The following is a 20,517-nucleotide window of genomic DNA, read 5'->3' as shown; positions in this document are numbered from 1 at the left end:
TTATATTTTACTGGGGTGTGGGGGGCATTTTTAGGGATTCCCACTTGGCCTTCCCCACAGTCATCATGCTACCCGAAGACCTGGGCTACTTCAGCATCAATAGTTTAGAAAGGTGAGGGAGAGCCAGCAAAGACGACTGGGAAGGAGCATTTCAAGGAGGAAAGGGTGATCATCTGTGAGATGCATAACCTCAGACTAATCATGCGAAAACATTGGACAAACACAAACTGTGAGACAGTCTGCAAAATGGTAGCCCTGCCCGGCTGGTGTGGCTCAGTGGTTGAGCAACAATCAGGGCACATGCCCGGGTTGCGGGCTCAATTCCCAGTGTGGGGCGTGCAAGAGGCAGCCGATCAGTGATTCTCTCTCATCATTGATGTTTCTCTCTCTCCCTCTCCCTTCCTCTCTGAGATCAATAAAAATGTATATTAAAAAAAAACACAGTAGCCCTGTCCTCTTAAAAAATGTCAAGGTCATAAAAGGCTGAGGAACTTTTCCTAATGAAGGATGATTAAAGAGATGTGCAAACTCAATGCAGTGCCCAATCCTGAATTGAATCTTCATCTAGGAAAAGAAAATATCTATATACCGTATTTTCCGGCGTATAAGACGACTTTTTAACCCAGGAAAATCTTCTATATGCCCAGTCATCTTATACGCCGGAAAATACAATATATAAAAGCCTAAACCAGTGGTCGGCAAACTCATTAGTCAACAGAGCCAAATATCAACAGTACAACGATCGAAATTTCTTTTTAAAAAAAATATATTTTATTGATTTTTTACAGAGAGGAAGGGAGGGGATAGAGAGTTAGAAACATCAGATGAGAGAGAAACATTGATCAGCTGCCTCCTGCACACCCCCTACTGGGGATGTGCCCGAAACCAACGTACATGCCCTTGACTGGAATTCAACCTGGGACCCTTCAGTCCACAGGCCGACGCTCTATCCACTGAACCAAACCGGTTAGGGCTGAAATTTCTTTTGAGAGCCAAATTTTTTTTAAAATATATTTTATTGATTTTTTACAGAGAGGAAGGGAGAGGGATAGAGAGTTAGAAACATCGATCAGCTGCCTCCTGCACACTCCCCACTGGGGATGTGCCCGCAACCAAGGTACATGCCCTTGACTGGAATTGAACCTGGGACCCTTCAGTCCGCACGCCGACGCTCTATCCACTGAGCCAAACCAGCCAGGGCGAGAGCCAAATTTTTTAAACTTAAACTTCTTTAACGCCACTTCTTCAAAATAGACTCGCCCACGCCGTGGTATTTTGTGGAAGAGCCACGCTCAAGGGGCCAAAGAGCCGCATGTGGCTCGCGAGCCGCAGTTTGCCTACCACGAGCCTAAATGACCGAAAGACCAGTCAACTGGTTGCTATGACGCGCACTGACCACCAGGGGGGCAGATTCTCTGACCAGTAGGTTAGCTTGCTGCTGGGATCCAGCCAGTCAGGACTGGGCGAGACGGGCCAGACATGCCCTGGAGCCAACCTCCCACAGTCCCTCCCCGGCCTCTAAAATAATCTAATTAATTTCCTTTCATTGTGCGCCGGGCCTCTAGTTTCTTTAGAGCCTCAGAGGTGGTTTGTGAGAAACTGATGGTAACCTGAATCAGCTTTCCTGCTGTGGGACCCAGAGCATCAGGAAGTAAAGAGGGAAGAGCAATTGGGTCTGATGCTCACCAGAGCTCCTGTCACTGGAGAGGCGCTTATTGTTGGAATGGGAAAGGCCACCGCCATCCGTGCTCACTTCTCCACGTGACTGAGGCTTTGCCACTGCAGCTGTCCCCTCTGCCTCCTCCCATTCTGAATTAACCCCCCCTGGATCTCCACTATGGAGTATGTGTGTATATGCCCCATGCAGGTACACAGCCCCTTACCAGAAGCTCTTGGGGCCCAATGTGCATTAGAAAGCACAGCTTTCCTGACTGTGTTCTATTTTTTTGTAATTCTCCCAGCAGGGCAGCACCCTGTAAATCAAACACATTAATATTTCTGCAGAGAGCTGAATCAACATGTCTATTAAGTTGGCTAAATAAAGCTTTCAGACAGCTTCACATAAATTCAAAGAGATTGGATGCCAAACTGAGAACTGTTGGTTTTCAGAGCCTGGGGTTTAATTTTTTAATATATTTTTATTGCCGAAACCGGTTTGGCTCAGTGGATAGAGCGTCGGCCTGTGGACTGAGGGGTCCCAGGTTCGATTCCGGTCAAGGGCATGTACCTTGGTTGTGGGCACATCCCCAGTGGGGGGTGTGCAGGAGGCAGCTGATCGATGTTTCTAGCTCTCTATCCCTCTCCCTTCCTCTCTGTAAAAAATCAATAAAATATATATCTTTCATATATATATATATATATATATATATATATATATATATATATCCGTATTTTCCAGTGTATAAGACGACTGGGCGTATAAGATTTTCCTGGGTTAAAAAGTCATCTTATATGCCGGAAAATATGGTATATATATGTGTGTGTGTGTGTGTGTGTGTGTGTACCGTATTTTCCAGCGTATAAGACGACTTTTTAACCCAGGAAAATCTTATACGCCCAGTCGTCTTATACACCGGAAAATACGGTATATATTATTGATTTCAGAAAGGAAGGGAGAGGGAGAGAGAAACATCAATGATAGGAGAATCATTGATTGGCTGCCTCCGGCATGCCCCCTACTGGGGATCAAGCCCGAAACCCTGGCATGTGCCCTGACCAGAAATCGAACCATGACCTCCTGGTTCACAGGTCAATGCTCAACCACTGAGCCACACCGGCCGGGCCATGGGGTTTTAGAATTGCTATTACAGACTGACATAGGGGAGGATCTTCACTGCTTGCTTCACACATTGCTCTGTTGTTTTGATGTGACAGGCCGTGTCGCACCAGTTGAATGCCGTGACCGAGGACATGTATACCGATGGGTCTGCTGCCCCGGGTAGCCCTACCCAGGCTAAGGGACAGGAGGTGCGGAAGGTGCGACTCATCCAGTTCGAGAAGGTCACCGAGGAGCCTATGGTAACCCCTTGTCCTGTTTACCCACTGCTTACTCTCAACCACAGAAGTCACTGGGCCACGAGAGGAAACTCAGAAGCTGAGTTAGGGAAGCAGCCAGCTGTCACATAGTCTGTCTCCATCTCAAGCTCCTCCCCCAAGCAGGCTTCATGCCCGTTCTAGTTGAGGAGCACCCCACGTATAGATGGAAAATCTTTCTCCTGAGAAATTGCCTTATATTGTCTTCAAGATAACCTCAGAAAGAGCTTAAAATAAAGCATTCTGCACCATTGTCTCTATTTCAGGGAATCACTCTGAAGCTGAACGAAAAGCAGTCCTGTACGGTGGCGAGAATTCTTCATGGTGGCATGATTCATAGACAAGGTACTCTGTGGGGTTCCTAGATTGTTTCATTCACCTCAGTGGTGAGGGACATGAAGCTTATAATCTTCAAAACTGGGAGCATTTTTTGGCCCTAGCCTGTGTGGGTCAGTGGTAGAGCATCAGTTCTGGCACTGAAGGGTCATGGGTTCGATTCCCGGTCAAGCGCATGTACCTCGGTTGCAGGATTGATCCCTGCCTCCAGTCAGGCTGCATGCGGCAGGCAACCAACCAATCGATGTGTTTCTCTCTCTCTCTCTCTCTCCACCCCCCCCCCCCCCCACATCCTCCAATATCCCTAAAAATCAAGGGGAAAAATATCCTTGGGTGAGGATTAACCAAAAAAACAGCATTTTTGTATGTGTGCCAAAAGATTATTTGTGGCTTAATAACTGGCTCTTTAGAATAATTGAGTGATAAGCTCTTCATATGAATTGCTCAGTGCCACCATCTCTCCCTCTCAGCTTTTCTTATACACCTATTTATATACTAGAGGCCTGGTGCACTGGCCTAAGGGGATCAGGCTGAAACCGGCTCTCCGACATCCCTCAAGGGGTCCCAGATTTCCAGACGGTGCAGGCCACGCCGAGGGACCCCATCGGTGCACAATCAGGGCCAGGGAGGGATTGAGGGAGGGCTCCAGGGCGTGTCTGGACCATCTTGCCCAGTCCTGATTGGCCGGACCCCAGCAGCAAGCTAACCTACTGGTTGGAGCGTCTGCCCCCTGGTGGTCAGTGCGCATCATAGCAACTGGTCGAATGGTCAGACACTTAGCATATTGGGCTTTTATTATATAGGATACCAATATTTTCCCATTTAATATTTGAGCAATTACTGTATACAACCCATTGCATTAGAATTTGAATACAGAGTAGTGAAGAAAAGAGACCATCTATACCTCCTGGAGCTCACAGTTAAATTGAGCAAATACACATTAAACATTAGCTCCTACCCTTTTATGTTCAGTTTTGTATCTGGGGTGTCACAAATGTTGGTAAGCACTCCTCTACCGTTAGGTAACATTTTGGGGTTTTAGCTAAACAACAAAGAAATATCGAACGTTCTGGCGAATGAGGAGTACTATGTTCTTTGCCTTACATTGTTATTCTTTTTAGTGGGATCTCTAATTACAGGGAACTTTGAGGATGAGGTGCTTTCATTTATTTATTTTTATTATTTTTTAAAATCCTCACTCGAGGATATGTTGAGAGAGAGAAAGAGAGAGAGAGAGAGAAACATCAATGTGAGAGAGAAACATCGATCAATTGGTTGCCTCCCATACATGCCCCGACTGTAGATCGAACCCACAACCTAGCTGTGTGCCCTGACCGGGAATCAAACGTGCAGCCCTTCAGTGTATGGGACAGCACTCCAACCACCTGAACTACCTGGTCAGGGCAAGGACGAGGTGCTTTTATTTTGCTGTTAAAGTACTGAGGTCAGGGAGGATGTGATAGTCTTAAACTGTGAAGTACTTGCCTCAATACATTCCTCAAGGGAAACAAAAGAACATTCATGGTTGAATTGTGTAAAATCCTGTATTGTATACTATCCTCTAGGTCATAGTTTCCTCTTTTATTTTTTAAATATATTTTATTGATTTTGTACAGAGAGGAAGGGAGAGGGATGAGAGAGAAACATCCATCAGCCGCCTCCTGCACTCCCCCTACCGGGGATGTGCCTGCAACCAAGGCACATGCCCTTGAATGGAATTCAACCTGGGACCCTTCAGTCCACAGGCCAATGCTCTATCCACTGAGCCAAACCGGTTAGGGCTGGTTTCCTTTTTAAAAATACATATTTTTATTGATTTCAGAGAGGAAGGGAGAAGGAGAGAAACATCAATGACGAGAATCATTGATTATTTGCCTCCTGCACGCCCCCTACTGGGAACCGAGCCCACAACCCAGGCATGTGCCATTGGCCGGAATCGAACCCGGACCCTTCAGTGTGCAGGATGATGCTCTGTCCACTGAGCCAAACTGGCTAGGGCTGAACATTTATTCTTTTTTAAAAATATATTTTTATTGATTTCAGAGAGGGAGGGAGAGGGAGAGAGAGAAACATCAATGATGAGAGAGAATCATTGATTGGCTGCCTCCTGCACACCCCCTACTGGGGATAGAGCCCACAACTCGGGCATGTGCTCTGACGAGGAATGGAATCATGACCTCGTGGTTCTCAGGTCGATGCTCAACCACTGAGCCACACCAGCCAGGCTGAACATTTATTCTACACAAATTTTTTTTTTCTATTACAGTTTACATTCGGTATTATTTTATGTTAGTTTCAGGTATGCAGCATAGAGGTTAGACAGTCATATGCTTTACAGAGTTGAACATTGATTCTTTTGTGGACTGATTTTTCATTTCATGGCAGGCTCCCTTCATGTGGGGGATGAGATCCTAGAAATCAATGGCACAAACGTGACCAATCACTCGGTAGACCAGCTGCAGAAGGCGATGGTGGGTATTTGCTATATCATTGTCCTCACTGGTGTCAGTGTGCCTCATTTTTTCTGTCAAAGTATTTGTATCTCATGGAGAAAACGATTACCATTGGCCATCTTTATTCTGTGCGAGAAATGAGTTCTCTGCTTGCATTTAGTCAACTTCTCAAACAAGGCAAATAGCGCAGAGCATCTGTCTAGAAAGAACGTCGGCCTGGCTGGCAGAAGGCCTTGGTCTGTAATGGCAGCTCCGAATCCCTGCCCTACTTTATTCTAGCCCTGTGATTTTGAGCAAGTGAATTAACTTCTCCAAGTCATCTGTAAAATGAAGATAGTAACGCCTATTCTTATGTCACGGATTTGTTATGAAGAGCAAATGGGATATTCTTTTTTTTAAAATATATTTTATTGATTTTTTTACAGAGAGGAAGGGAGAGGATAGAGAGTTAGAAACATCGATGAGAGAGAAACATCGATCAGCTGCCTCCTGCACACCCCCCACTGGGTATGTGCCCGCAACCAAGGCACATGTCCTTGACTGGAATCGAACCCGGGACCCTTCAGTCCACAGGCCAACGCTCTATCCACTGAGCCAAACCGGTTAGGGAACAAATGGGATATTCTAATGAAAAGTTGAGTGTTGCCGAAACCGGTTTGGCTCAGTGGATAGAGCGTCGGCCTGTGGACTCAAGGGTCCCAGGTTCGATTCCGGTCAAGGGCATGTACCTTGGTTGCAGGCACATCCCCAGTAGGGGGTGTGCAAGAGGCAGCTGATCGATGTTTCTCTCTCATCGATGTTTCTGACTCTCTATCCCTCTCTCTTCCTCTCTGTAAAAAATGAATAAAAAAAATAAAATAAAAAATAAAATAAATAAAAAAAGAAAAGTTGACTGTCCCCTTTAAAGGATTCAGTCAGTATTTGTTGAGCACTTACTATGCGCCAGGCATTGTGCTTGGTGTATGTGCTGCCTGTCCTGTTGGCCCCTCCAGATTCTTCACCATCTTCCTCCACCTCTGCACACACCAGAGATCATTCCAGTAACCAAAGCATTAAAACACCCATGGGGGACACAGACAATAGGGTGATGAGGGCCTGAGGCGGGGGGTGGGGTCGGGCTGGAAGAGGTCAATGGAGGGAAAGGGGGCCATATGTGATAACTTTCAACAATAAAGATTTTTTTTAAAACCACCCATGGGGTGGTTGGGTGTAATTGGCCGCCGCAGCAGAAGCCACACCTTGGGCACTTTGAGATGCTAGGGTGCTTGCCTGGGAATGAATCCGAGAACAGCAACCCGGGAGGAAGTGTCATTTGAAAACCAAAATGTGTTTTTTCACTTGAGACAGAAATGAGGAAACGGAACCTTGGAGAGTTCTGAAACTTGCCCACGATCACATGGCTTTTAAGAATTTGATTTCAGCCCTAGCCGGTTTGGCTCAGTGGATAGAGTGTTGGCCTGTGAACTGAAAGGTCCTGGTTTGATTTCCAGTCAGGGCACATGCCCGGGTTGTGGGCTCGATCCCCAGTGGGGCATGCAGGAGGCAGCCGATCCATGATTCTCTCTCATCATGGATGTTTCTATCTCTCTCTCCCTTCCTCTCTGAAATCAATAAAAATACGTTAAAAAAAAAAAGAATTTGCTTTCATCAAAACTCCTTGTGTAGACTTCTGCCTCTGACCAAGATGGAGAACAGGGATGATACGTACCCTGTCTCTTGAAATGATCCAAATCCTAAATGCCCATGCCCCTAGCGACAGAACTGCAAAGTACTTGAAGCAAAACCTGGCAGAACCAAAAGAAGAAAAATACAAATCCATGATTATAATCCAGGATTTCACTCTCTTTCTCTTTTTAAAAAAAAATATATCTTTATTGACTTCAGAGAGGAAGGGAGAGTCCACAACCTGGGCATGCGCCCTGATTCATAGGTCAATGCTCAACCGTTGAGTCATGCTGGCTGAGCAATAACTTTTCTTGATTCAAAGCTTAGCCTGGCTTCACCCATTATTTCAGTTAAACCTGAAAAGGGGTGAACATTGAGTTATCAGCTGTTAACGTGTGTATACATTGTTTTGGGACACCCTGTATTTGTAAATGTTTTTATTGGTGTAGAGAAAGCCTCGGACATGTGTGTGCCAGGATTCTTCTTAGGTACTCTGTGGTCGAGTGTGGGGAGGAAGGGAAATCGTTAGCTTTTTCTACATTATTCTTTGTACGTCTCCATGTTGTGACGGTGGTTTTGGGGGCACATGACACTTGTATTGAAGGAGGAATTGTCCTACAGAATTTCCCAGTGTGCAGTAAAAATGGCTGTTGGGAAAAGAAACACATGGGACTTTGAGGGGGGAGATGACTTTATGAAACCCCAAATCATCCACGTTAGTTTTCCTTAACATTTTATTTCCCCTTTCTTTTTTAATAGAAAGAAACCAAAGGAATAATCTCATTAAAAGTAATTCCCAACCAGCAAAACCGTCTTCCTGCATTACAGGTGGGTTTGCTCTATTGTGATGATGGCAGAATTCAGGCCCAGTGTTGAGATGTGATTGAAATGATATGATTGTATTGAAAATATAAAAAAAAAATATATTTTTTTATGGACTTCAGAGAGGAAGCGAGAGGGAGAGAGAGAGAAACATCAGTGATGAGAGAGAATCATTGATCAGCTGCCTCCTGCACACCCCCTACTGGGGATGGAGCCCACAACCCGGGCATGTGCCCTGACTGGGAATCGAACCATGACCTTCTGGTTCATAGGTTGACGCTCAACCACTGAGCCACGCCAGCCGGGCATAACTTTTAAGTTCTATGTATCTTACAGATGTAGCTGCCTGGTGCTCTCTGAACTAAACTAACATCCACTGGCAGGGCTGGTACTTTGCTGCCTGTTTGCAATGAATGCGAAAGGAAGGGGTAATCTCCTTACTCCACAATCCCAAGAAGAAAATGGGTGAAGAGAATGAAGAACTCATTCCTAGGAGGGAAAATACACATGGCAGTAAACATATGAAAACATATCTAATCCTACCATCGAAGAGAGAAATAGCTCGGACGGGGCCTTGGCAGATGAATGTGGGAGGAGTTTGGTTTGGTTTGTTTGTTTTTTTTTTAAAAACAACTCTGAAGTTTCTACTACAGATTATTGTAATAACAAGTTCAGGGGCTTTCATAGACATATCAGTGTTCATAGTTTCATTTTCTTGCGTCACGTTTGATAAATTGTGTTTTTCCAGTGATTTGTCAAATGTATTGGTGTGAAATTGTTCATAAAAATCGTATAACCTTTTAAACATCTCAGGGATCTCTATTGATCTCTACTGGGAAATTGTATCTTCTCTATTTTCTTTTATATATATATATATATTTTATTGATTTCAGAGAGGAAAGGAGAGGAAGAGAGAGAGATAGAAACATCAATGATGAGAGAATCATTGATTGGCTGCCTCCTGCACGCCCCACACTGGGGATCAAGCCCACAACCCGGGCATGTGCCCTGACCTGGAATCGAACCTGGGACTTTTCAGTTCGCAGGCCGACACTCTATCGACTGAGCCAAACCAGCCAGGGCTCTTCTCTCTTTCCTTTCCATTTATTTATGTATGTATGTATGTATGTATGTATGTATGTATTTATTTATTTTGTTTTCATCTTTTTTAAAAATTTTTTTAATTTAATAAATCTTTATTGTTCATATTATTACAATAGTTTCTCCTTTTTCCCCCCATAGCTCCCCTCCACCCGGTTCCCACCCCACCCTCTGCCCTTACCTCCCCCCCACTGTCCTCATCCATAGGTGTACGATTTTTGTCCAGTCTCTTCCCGCACCCCCCATACCCCCTTCCCCCTGAGAATTATCAGTCCACTCCCTTTCTATGCCCCTGATTCTATTATATTCACCAGTTTATTCTGTTCCTCAGATTTTTAATTCACTTGACTTTTGGGTTCACTTGTTGATAGATATGTATTTGTTGTTCATAATTTTTATCTTTGCTTTTTTCTTCTTCCTCTTCTTAAAGAATACCTTTCAGCATTTCATATAATACTGGTTTGGCGGTGATGAACTCCTTTAGCTTTTTCTTATCTGTGAAGCTCTTTATCTGACCTTCCATTCTGAATGATAGCTTTGCTGGGTAGAGTAATCTTGGTTGTAGGTTCTCTTCTCTCTTTTCTTAATTGGCCTTGCTAGGTTCTTAATTTCGTGAATCTTTAAAGAACCACTTTTGCCTTTGTTGATCTTCTCAACTCTATTGTCTGTTTGATTTGTTTCTGCTCTTTATTATTTTTCTTCTTTCTTTGGCTTAGATATGCATCCCTAATCTTCCTCCCCAAGGTAACCCGTATTAAACTCTGGAGTCGTTTCTTCCAGTCTTTTTTTCTCTGGATAAATACATACTTTTTAAAAAATATCAAGTGTGCTTGGTATTGTTTTTGTTGACTGATGTTCTCATTTAATGTTATATCAGCAGCCTTTTTCAAGGGGTTTAAATATTCTTCTACAAATTGATGTTTATAGGTATGTGGTCATACATTCAGTAGATGACCATAACTTAACTAAATCCCCCATTCTTGGAAAATGAGGTTGTTTCCAATAGTTCATCATTATAAATAATTCTGTGGCCCTAGCTGGTTTTGCTCAGTGGTTGGAGGATCGGCCCGAGGACTCAAGGGTCCTGGGTTCGATTCCGGTCAAGGGCATGTACCTTGTGGCAGGCTCGATCCCTGGCCCCCTGTCAGGAATCGTGTGGGCAGCAACCAGTCTATGTGTTTCTCTCACATCAATGCTTCTCTCTGTCTTTCCCTCTCTCTTCCACTCGCCCTAAAAACAATGGAAAATAAAAATAAAATAATTCGGTGGTGAAGATATTATCTATACTTTGTAACTGACAACTTCTGCATAGAAGTGGATTGTGGGGTCAAGGAGGCATCAACTCAGACCAATAACCACGAACATGTCGACTCAAAAAGGCAGTTCAGCCCTGACTGGTTTGGCTCAGTGGATAGAGCGTCGGCCTGCAGACTGAAGGGTCCCAGGTTCGATTCCGGTCAAGGGCATGTACCTTGGTTGCGGGCACATCCCCAGTGGGAGGTGTGCAGGAGGCAGCTGGTCGATGTTTCTCTCTCATCGATGTTTCTAACTCTCTATCCCTCTCCCTCTCTGTAAAAAAAATCAATAAAATATATTTAAAAAAAAAAAGGCAGTTCATACCTTCTTGTTGGAGGGCTCAGGTCTGACCTCTCCACAAACACCACAGTAACCAGTTCCAGTCGCTTCAGCTCCCCGTCTATTCTTTTTTTTTTAATATATTTTTATTTTTTTAATATATTTTTATTAATTTCAGAGAGGAAGGGAGAGGGAGAGAGAGAGATAGAAACATCAGTGATGAGAGAGAATCATTGATCGGCTGCCTCCTGCACGTCCCCCACTGGGGATCGAGCCCGAAACCCAAGCATGTGCCCTTGACTAGAATTGAACCCGGGACCTTTCAGTCCACAGGCCGACACTCCATCCACTGAACCAAACCGGCTAGGGCTTAATATATTTTTATTGATTTCAGAGAGGAAGCGAGAGGGAGAGAGAGATAGAAAAATCAATGATGAGAGAGAATCATCCATCAGCTGCCTCCTGCACACCCCTTACTGGGGATTGAGTCTGCAACCCAGGCATATGCCCTGATAAGGAACCCAATGGGGACCCCTTGATTCCTGGGTCGATGCTCAACTGGTGAGCGCCACCGGCTGGCAAGCCCCTCCCCTGCCCTGTCCCCTCCCCTCCTCCCCCCTTCCCTTCTTTCCCCCTTCCCCTCCCCCCATCCATTCTTGCTTCTTGCCTCTGATTTATTCATTCAGTCCTGACCCTACTTTTTTAAAAAAATATATTTTTTATTGATTTCAGAGAGGAAGGGAGAGGGAGAGAGAGATAGAAACATCAACGATGAGAGAGAATCATTGATCGGCTGCTTCCTGCATGCCCCCGGGCATGTGCCCTTGACCAGAATCGAACCCGGGACCCTTCAGTCCACAGGCCAACACTCTATCCACTGAGCCAAACCAGCTAGGGCCTGACCCTACTTATTTACAGCAGAACTTTCTATTGCGTGTGCTGATGCCGGTGTTTCTCCTGAAACTGCCCCTTGCCTTCTCTTTCAGATGTTCATGAGAGCGCAGTTCGACTACGATCCCAAAAAGGACAATCTGATTCCTTGCAAGGAGGCGGGACTGAAGTTTGCCACTGGGGACATTATCCAGATCATCAACAAGGATGACAGTAACTGGTGGCAAGGGCGGGTGGAAGGCTCCTCCAAGGAGTCAGCAGGCCTGATCCCTTCTCCTGAGCTGCAGGAATGGTGAGCCGCTTTCCCACGGGTGGGACTGGCAGGTGGAACGGGCCCATCCCTGTCACCAGTAGTGTTTTAGCTTCCCAAACCTGTCATCTTGCGTGTAGTTTCTCTTTCTCAACCAGGCCAATCGCCCAGCTTCCCTGGCATAATGGGTAAGGGCACAGGTAACAATGAGTTGATAAGCTTACCTAGCAGGACTTTTTAAAAAAATATATTTTTTAAGTATATTTTTATTGATTTCAGAGAGGAAGGGAGAGATGAAAACATCAGTGATGAGAGCGAATCATCAATTGGCTGCCTCCTGCACACCCCCCACTGGGGATGTGCCCGCAACCAAGGTACATGCCCTTGACCGGAATCGAACCTGGGACCCTTCAGTCCGCAGGCCGACGCTCTATCCACTGAGCCAGACCAGTTAGGGCAATACGCGTCCTTTATGTAAATTGCCAGTGCATAGAAAATGAGGCGAGAATCAGCATCTATGGTATATACTTAGCTGGTTGATCCAGCACTATTATTGCAAAGACCACGCTTCCCCCACTGCACTGCCTCAGCTTGGTCATAAATGAGCTCAGAGGCAGGGGCCGGGCCTCAGGCCCTCTGCCAGCTCAGACCAGTTCACGGATGGAAAGCTTCCCAGGTCTTCCCAGGGCTCACCACCCCCTCACCTCTCAGGAGAGTTCCTTTTTTAAAATATATTTTTATTGATTTCAGAGAGGAAGGGAGAGAGAGATAGAAACACCAATGATGAGAGAGAACCATGGATCGGCTGGTTCCTGCACGCCCCCAACTGGGGATTGAGCCCACAACCCGGGCATGTGCCCTTGACGGGAATCGAACCGTGACCTCCTGGTTCATAGTTTGATGCTCAACCACTGGGCCACGCTGGCCGGGCCCTCTAGAGTGTTCAAATGCCTGGCAATGGGAATGTGTTCGGAAGGGAGCGAACCCCCACCACTTCCTCCTGTGAACACAGCCTGACATTGCAGTTGGGCTCATTCCATCTCTGTCTGCGGAGCCCGCGGCTCCAGGCAGCCAACTCCCAGTGCGGTACCAGTCTCTCCTCACTTCCTCCACGCTGCTCACCACAAACCCAGAGCCTTCTACACAGAAGAGAGAGGCTGAGAGAAGGAGAATGGGGGGCGAAGGGAGGGAAGAAAGGAGAGAGAGAGAGAGAGGAAAGAGAGAGATAGAGAGACAGAGAGGGTGAGGGTTGCTGGCAGAGACAGAGAGTGAGAGGCTTAGAAAGAGCAGGGATATGAGAACTTGAAGATGAAAGAGGGTAGGTTATGAGAGAGAGAGATGAGGAGTAAGGGGACAGGAGAGAGAGACACGTCCAGACACTAAGACAGGTTCAGAAAGTGAGGGGCATGCCCGGCCGGTGTGGCCCAGTAGTTGAGTATCAACCTATGACCCAGGAGGTCACGGTTCGATTCCCAGTCAGGGCACATGCTCGGGTTTCGGGCTCGATCCCCAGTGTGGGGCATGCAAGAGGCAGCCAATCAGTGATTCTTTCTCATCATTGATGTTTCTATCTCTCTCTCCCTCTCCCTCCCTCTCTGAAATCAATAAAAATATATATTTTTTTAAATTAAGAGAGGGGCTGAGAGAAAGAGAGAGGATGAGTGTTAGAGACTCACAGAGAATGAGCAGCTTGGCAGAGGGTATGAGAGAGAAGGAGAGGGTCAAGAACGGCATGAAGGTTTGGGGCCAGTGCCAAGGAAAGGAAGGAGGCAGATCAGTCTGGAGGTTTTGCATAGACGGGGAGGGGGGTCACTGAGCTCTGTCACAACCCAGGTGAGCGAGCCTGGGGCTTTCCCACTGGCCTCCGCTGACATCCTTGGTCATCTTTCCTACCAGGAGGGTGGCGAGTGTGGCTCAGTCCGCTCCAAGTGAAGCCCCGAGCTGCAGTCCCTTCGGGAAGAAGAAGAAGTACAAAGACAAGTACCTGGCCAAGCACAGCGCAAGTGAGTGTCCTTGAACTTCCTGGGCTCCTCTCTGTGGCTCCTGGCAAAGGGCAGGGGGTGTGGTGCTCATTGATTTTCAGACAGAGTAGAAGGGAGAGAGGAGGCGGGGCAGGGAGAGAGAGAGAGACATTGATTGGTTGCCTCCTGAACAACTGGGGCTGAGGATCGAACCCACAACTGAGGTATGTGCCCTTGATCAGGAATTGAACTCACGACCCTTTGATCCATGGGCCGGTGCTCTAACCACTGAGCAACACAGCCAGGGCATCTTCTGCCTTTCTTATTATTTCTTTTTTTTTTAATATATTTTTATTGATTTCAGAGAGGAAGGGAGAGGGAGAAAGAGAGAGAAACATCAATGATGAGAGCGAATCATTGATTGGCTGCCTCCTGCACGCCCCCCACTGGGGATCGAGCCTGCAACCCTGGGCATGTACCCTGACCGGGAATCGAACCGTGACCTCCTGGTTCATAGGTCAATGCTCAACCACTGAACCACGCCAACCTGGCTCTTCTGCTTTTCTTTTATTACATTCATCTTCCCAAGCTCTCTGAGACAATGCCAGTATATACAGGGTGTCCCCCCCCCCCCCCAAAAAACGTAGACACACTTTCACAGCGGATAGCTCAATGTTGAAAATGAAATGTATTTTAATGAAAACTGCCTTTATAGTTATTCAGAGTGTGTGTATACATTTGGGGGGACACCCCATATAAAGGAAGGCCAGTGGCCTTTTCACACTCACCCCTCAGGTAACCAACTGAACAGCCTTCCAGACCTTTCTCAGTGTGCCACTCCCATCAGCATTCCCAGCCAGAAGGGTTGAACACCCCCAGAGCATAGCTTATCTTCCCGAGATCTCATTCTGGCTTTGTTTTTTAACCTACCGTGGTTGGGAATATAATATACTATAATTATAATGGATTTTCAGGCAGATTGTAGATAATCTATACTAATAAAAGGGTAATATGCTAATTAGACCGGGAGACCTTCCAGACTTCCTTTCAGACAAAGCCATGGTGGCGGGGCTGAGGCAGAGGCGGTTAGGGGTGAGCAGGCCGGCGGCAGTGGGGGGGGAGTTGGGGGCGAGCAGGCCGTCAGGGGAGGGCAGTTGGGGCAAGCAGGCAGGCAGGGGGGGCAGTTGGGGGTGAGCAGGCCAGCAAGGAGGGCAGTTGGGTGCAAGCAGGCTGGCGGGGGGCAGTTTGGAGCAATCAGGCCGGCAGGGGGGCAGTTTGAGGCGATCAGGTCGGCAGGTGGGGGCAGTTGGGGGCAAGCAGGCAGGCAGGGGGTCAGTTGAGGGCAATCAGGCTGGCATGTGGGGGCAGTGGGGGCGATCAGGCCAGCAGGGGGGGCAGTTGGGAGCCATCAGGCCAGCGGGGGGGGGGCAGTTGGGGGCAAGCAGGCAGGCAGGGGGGGCAGTTGGAGGCGAGCAGGCCAGTATGGGGGGCAGTTTGGGGTGATCAGGCCGGCAGGTGGGAGCAGTTGGGGATGATCAGGTTGGCAGGCGGGGCAGTTTGGGGTGATCAGGCCGGCAGGGGGGGCAGTTGGGGGCAAGCAGACCGGCAGGGAGGGCAGTTTGGGGCAATCAGGCTGGCAGTTGGGGGCGAGCAGGCCGGCAGGGGCAGGGGGCAGGTGGGAGCAAGCAGGCCATCAGGCAGAGTGGTTAGGGCTGATCAGGCAGGCAGGCAGGTGAGTGGTTAGGAGCCAGCAGTACCAGATTGTGAGAAGGATGTCCGACTGCCGGTTTAGGCCCAATCCCATAGGGGTCCAAGATTGGAGAGGGTGCAGGCCAGGCTAAGGGACACTCCACCCACCCACCCCACCCACCCCCGTGCACAAATTACATGCACCGGGCCACTAGTAAATGAATAATAATGTACCACTTTTTTTATTTTTTAAAATGGTATAGCCACTTTATTTTTATTTATTTTAAATCCTCACCTGAAGATATTTTTCCATTGATTTTTAGAGAGAGTGGCAGAGAGAGGGAAAGGCAGAGAGAAATATCGATGTGAGAGAAACACATTGATTGGTTGCCTCCTGCATGCACCCCGACCAGGGCCCAGGCTGGGGAGGAGCCTGCAACCGAGGTATGTGCCCTTGATCGGAATCGAACCCGGAACCCTTTAGTCTGCAGGCCAACACTCTATCCACTGAGCCAAACCGGCTAGGGCCAGCATGTCAAACTCAAAGGCTAACACGGGCCAAATAAGCAAGGTTGAAGTGTATGTGGGCCACAAAAAAACAAAAGCTTCCATTTTCATAGAAATGTAGGTTTATTTTGAGGGAGACACACTGAATGCAAAGGGCTAAAATAAATGAGTCATCATTGACATAAAATAATGGAACATTTTAATAAAAATTAATATTTTTTCTTGAACGTTAACTTACCAGACACTGAATAACTGCACAAATTAATAAGCGTCACACAAATAAACCTATTTTTCTTGTTCTCCGAAAGTGAAATATTTCCTGGTGCTCACACCAAACAAGTCAGTCCAAGACTAAAGACGTGGCCATCGGCTGCTAAAATATTCGCTGTTAGTATGAGTGGAGAGAAATGGTGCGCCTGCGCGTAAGGCACGTAAGGGAAATGAATGCAACACGATTGTAGTCACCAGTCATTAGTGAACGTTGTAGTTCGTTATTAATAATTACGTATAACAGGATATTATAAAAATGAAGTTATAGGATTTTAATTAAAACGTTTCTTACATACCGTTATATTGGCTGGGCCGCAAAAATATTCGTTGCTGGCCGCAAGTTTGACATGCTTGGGCTAGGGCAATGACATAGCACTTATTAAACGCCTCCATCCTGCTCTGGATAAAGATGGGCGCAGGAGAGTCACAGGCAGGGAAGTCGCCTGGCGTGCTTTCTCCTGGGCTCAGGAAATGAACTTTGCTTGGTTTCCTTTGTCTCTAGTTTTTGACCAGTTGGATGTCGTCTCCTACGAGGAAGTGGTTCGGCTCCCTGCGTTCAAAAGGAAGACCCTGGTGCTGATCGGTACCTTCTCCTTGCCCCTCCTGTTGCTTTGCTCGTTAAGGACCTTTCTGTCCTTGTTTTCCTGCCTGTGGTATACAATCCTTCCACCAAAAAAGAAGACAGTGAGGAACAGAAGAAAAGAATAGAAGGGAAGTCTCTTGGGTTCTCCATATAGGACAGATATAAAGACTTTTCTAAGTTCTTACCTTATCTGGGTTCACCTTACAAGTGAAACTAAACCTTACAAGTTTACCTGCCACTAATTCTTTTTTTAATGTGTTTTTATTGATTATTAGAGAGACAGGAAGAGAGAGGGATAGAGAGAGAGAAACATCTGTGAGACATCGATCACCTGCCTCTTGCACCCCTCACAGTGGGGATCAAGCCCTCAACCCAGGCATGTGCCCTGAGCGGGAATCGAACCAGTGACCTCCTGGTTCATGGGTTGATGCTCAACCACTGAGCCACACTGGCTGGGCTGCAACTAATTCTATTAGATAGGGTTTGGGGCTGGCCAGACCTAACCTGGGTTTTGCTCTTTGTTCATCTGATTGACTGTAGGGTTGTTCCAGTCCTGAGCTTTTTGTTTGTTTGTTTGTTAATTCTCACCCGAGGATATTTTTTCCATTGATTCTTTAAAAATATATATTTTTATTGATTTCAGAGAGGAAGGAAGAGGGAGAGAGAGAAACATCAGTGATGAGAGAGAATCATTGATCGGCTGCCTCCTGCACGCCCCCTACTGGGGATTGAGCCTGCAACCAAGGGATGTGCCCTGATCGGGAATCGAACCTGGGACCCTTCAGTCCACAGGCCGATGCTCTATCCTCTGAGCCAAACTGGCTAGGGCTCCATTGATTTTTTAGAGAGAGTGGAAGCGGGGGACAAGTTGGAAGGTGGGGGAGAGAGAGAGAGCAACATTGATGTGAGAGAGACACAGCCATCAATTGGCTGCCTCCCACACTCCAACTGGGGCCAATAATTGAACCTGCAACCCAGGCACGTGCCCTTGACTGGGAATCGAACCTACCGCCCTTTGGTCCAAGGGCTGACACTCTAATCACTGAGCCAAACCAGCGAGGGCAGTCCTGTGCTTTTTTAAAAGAATACTGTATGTGTTAGAGTGCTTTGTTAGTAACATAAGCTCTTTAGTCATCCACATGAGCTCTGGTCTTGAGATGAAATGAGTCCTTGCTCCAAACCCAGGTATGTGGGCCTTGGCTCTGGTGGGTGGCTCACCTCCCTGTCTTCAGAATTAAATATTAGTTGGTTAGAAGATCTGTATTAGGTTTTGGTGAAATTTCCAGTGAAGACACCCGCTTAAATTCAACACTATTCATTTGGGACAGCTCAGTAAAGCTATCCTTAGAAAATAGAAACCCCCATATGTTAGCTGGCTCCTCTGTGGAAGTAACAGTTATGCTCTGAGTCCTGACCCTCAGCCCTTAGAAAGAGCCTCCTTCCCCAACTGGGACCCAAGGGCCTGGAGCCCCAAATCCCCCTGCACCTAAAGCAGAGATGGGGAACCTTTTTTCTGCAAAGGGCCATTTGGATATTTATAACATCACTAGAGGCCCGGTGCATGATATTCGTGCACTTGTGGGGGGGGGAGTCCCTCAGCCCAGCCTGCACTCTCTCGCAGTCTGGGACCCCTTGGGACCCTGTCTGGCTGAGCGGCACTCCCCCTGTGGGAGCGCACTGACCACCAGGGGGCAGCTCCTGCATCGAGCGTCTGCCCCCTGGTGGTCAGTGCGCATCATAGCGACCAGTCATTCCGCCGTTCGGTCAACTTGCATATTAGGGTTTTATTATATAGGATTTGCAGGCCATACAAAATTATCTACTTAAAAATTAGCCTGCTATATTTGGTCAAACATGTAATTAACACACCCCTAAAGCTTTGGCAGGGCCAGACCAAATGATTTCAAGGGGCCTTATATGGCCCGAGAGCTGGATGTTCCCACCCCTGTGCTAAAGGAACGCTTGCATCTGACCCCAGCTCAGGGGCTGTGCCAACTTCCTTTCACCTGTTGGCAATTGCAGCAGGCCCTGGGAGAGGAAAACCATGTCCTATTCCTACTACCATCCCTTCCTTTCTCTCTGGGGAAAGAAATGGAAGGCTTCATGAAAATCAGCAACGTGGATTCTCTCTCCTCTTCCGCAGGAGCCAGTGGGGTAGGTCGCAGCCATATTAAGAACGCCCTGCTCAGCCAGGACCCGGAGAAGTTTGAGTACCCAGCCCCGTGTAAGTAGCTCTGGGGGCCTCGGAGGGCAAGTGAGAGCACTCTCCATCCGAGATACCGTGATGGTCCTTTTTTTGGTGATTTTATTTGAAATGTTTCATTATGAAAACAAAACACCATTTAGACAAGATACAGATTTGTACCCGTAATTGCTCCAACTAACAATGTAACTGTTTTCTTTTTAGAAAAAAAAAATGTTTTCGTTGCTTTCAGAGAGAGGAAGGGAGAGGGAGAGAGATAGAAACATTAATGATGAGAGCGAATCATGGATCGGCTGCCTCCTGCACGCCCCACACTGGGGATCGAGCCTGCAACCCGGGCATGTGCCCCGACCGGGAATCGAACCGTGACCTCCTGGTTCCTAGGTTGATGCTCAACCACTGAGCCACACTGGCCGGGCTGATAGGGATCTTTTATGTTGGGTTTTGCCTCCTGAAAGTTCAACGTGTTCTGGGTGGATGGGGGATTTCCTGATCTGCATCATCTCCTATGGTCAACCCTTAAGGATCCCATGGGAGAAAACCCCCTACTAAGCTCTCTGCGCCACAGGCAGCGAGGGTTTCGGTACAGACACCGTGGTCCATGGCAAGGACCCCGAGTTTGTCAGGGGCTGGGGCTTCTTGTGCGCAGATACAACACGGCTGCCCAAGAAGAATGAGGAGGACGGGAAGGAGTACCACTTCATCTCCACGGAGGAGATGACCAGGAGCATCTCTGCCAACGAGTTCTTGGAGTTCGGTAGCTACCAGGGCAACATGTTCGGCACCAAGTTTGACACAGTGCACCGGATCCACGAGCAGAACAAGATCGCCATCCTGGACATCGAGCCGCAGGTGGGTCGGCGCCGAAAGGCGGGCGCGTGGGGATGGGGACGCTGAAGAGCAACGCTGGTGGGCATGTTTGGGGAGCTCAGATTTGCTTCATGGCCTCTCAGCGGGGTCGTCTGGAAGAACAGTAGGACAGGAAGTGATAGAAATAGGACTGGGCGTGGTGATGCCCAGAGATGCTTACTAGAAGGAATGCATCGGGACAGCTAACTACGTTTTTAAATCTTTTCTTCCTTCCCCTTCCTCTTTTCCAGACTCTCAAGATTGTCCGGACGGCAGAACTGTCACCTTTCATTGTGTTTATCGCACCCACTGACCAGGGCACTCAGGTG

General features: G+C 47.4%; 1 protein-coding gene across 1 annotated transcript in view; it reads left to right on the top strand.

The window, feature by feature from the left end:
* Positions 1 to 20,517, top strand: part of MPP1 (MAGUK p55 scaffold protein 1) — a 39,398-nt gene that overhangs the window by 16,356 nt on the left and 2,525 nt on the right. Inside the window, exons 2-11 of the mRNA XM_079765750.1 lie at positions 2,875 to 3,018; positions 3,300 to 3,378; positions 5,755 to 5,840; positions 8,247 to 8,315; positions 11,972 to 12,168; positions 14,023 to 14,129; positions 17,056 to 17,136; positions 19,280 to 19,360; positions 19,989 to 20,191; positions 20,440 to 20,514. Of these exons, the coding sequence (XP_079621876.1) occupies positions 2,875 to 3,018; positions 3,300 to 3,378; positions 5,755 to 5,840; positions 8,247 to 8,315; positions 11,972 to 12,168; positions 14,023 to 14,129; positions 17,056 to 17,136; positions 19,280 to 19,360; positions 19,989 to 20,191; positions 20,440 to 20,514 (1,122 nt within the window). The remainder of the gene's footprint in view (positions 1 to 2,874; positions 3,019 to 3,299; positions 3,379 to 5,754; positions 5,841 to 8,246; positions 8,316 to 11,971; positions 12,169 to 14,022; positions 14,130 to 17,055; positions 17,137 to 19,279; positions 19,361 to 19,988; positions 20,192 to 20,439; positions 20,515 to 20,517) is intronic.

This window comes from Cnephaeus nilssonii (assembly GCF_951640355.1).
Source record: "Cnephaeus nilssonii genome assembly, chromosome: X".
Lineage (NCBI taxonomy): Eukaryota > Metazoa > Chordata > Mammalia > Chiroptera > Vespertilionidae > Cnephaeus > Cnephaeus nilssonii.
This window is presented reverse-complemented; position numbering and strand designations above follow the sequence as displayed.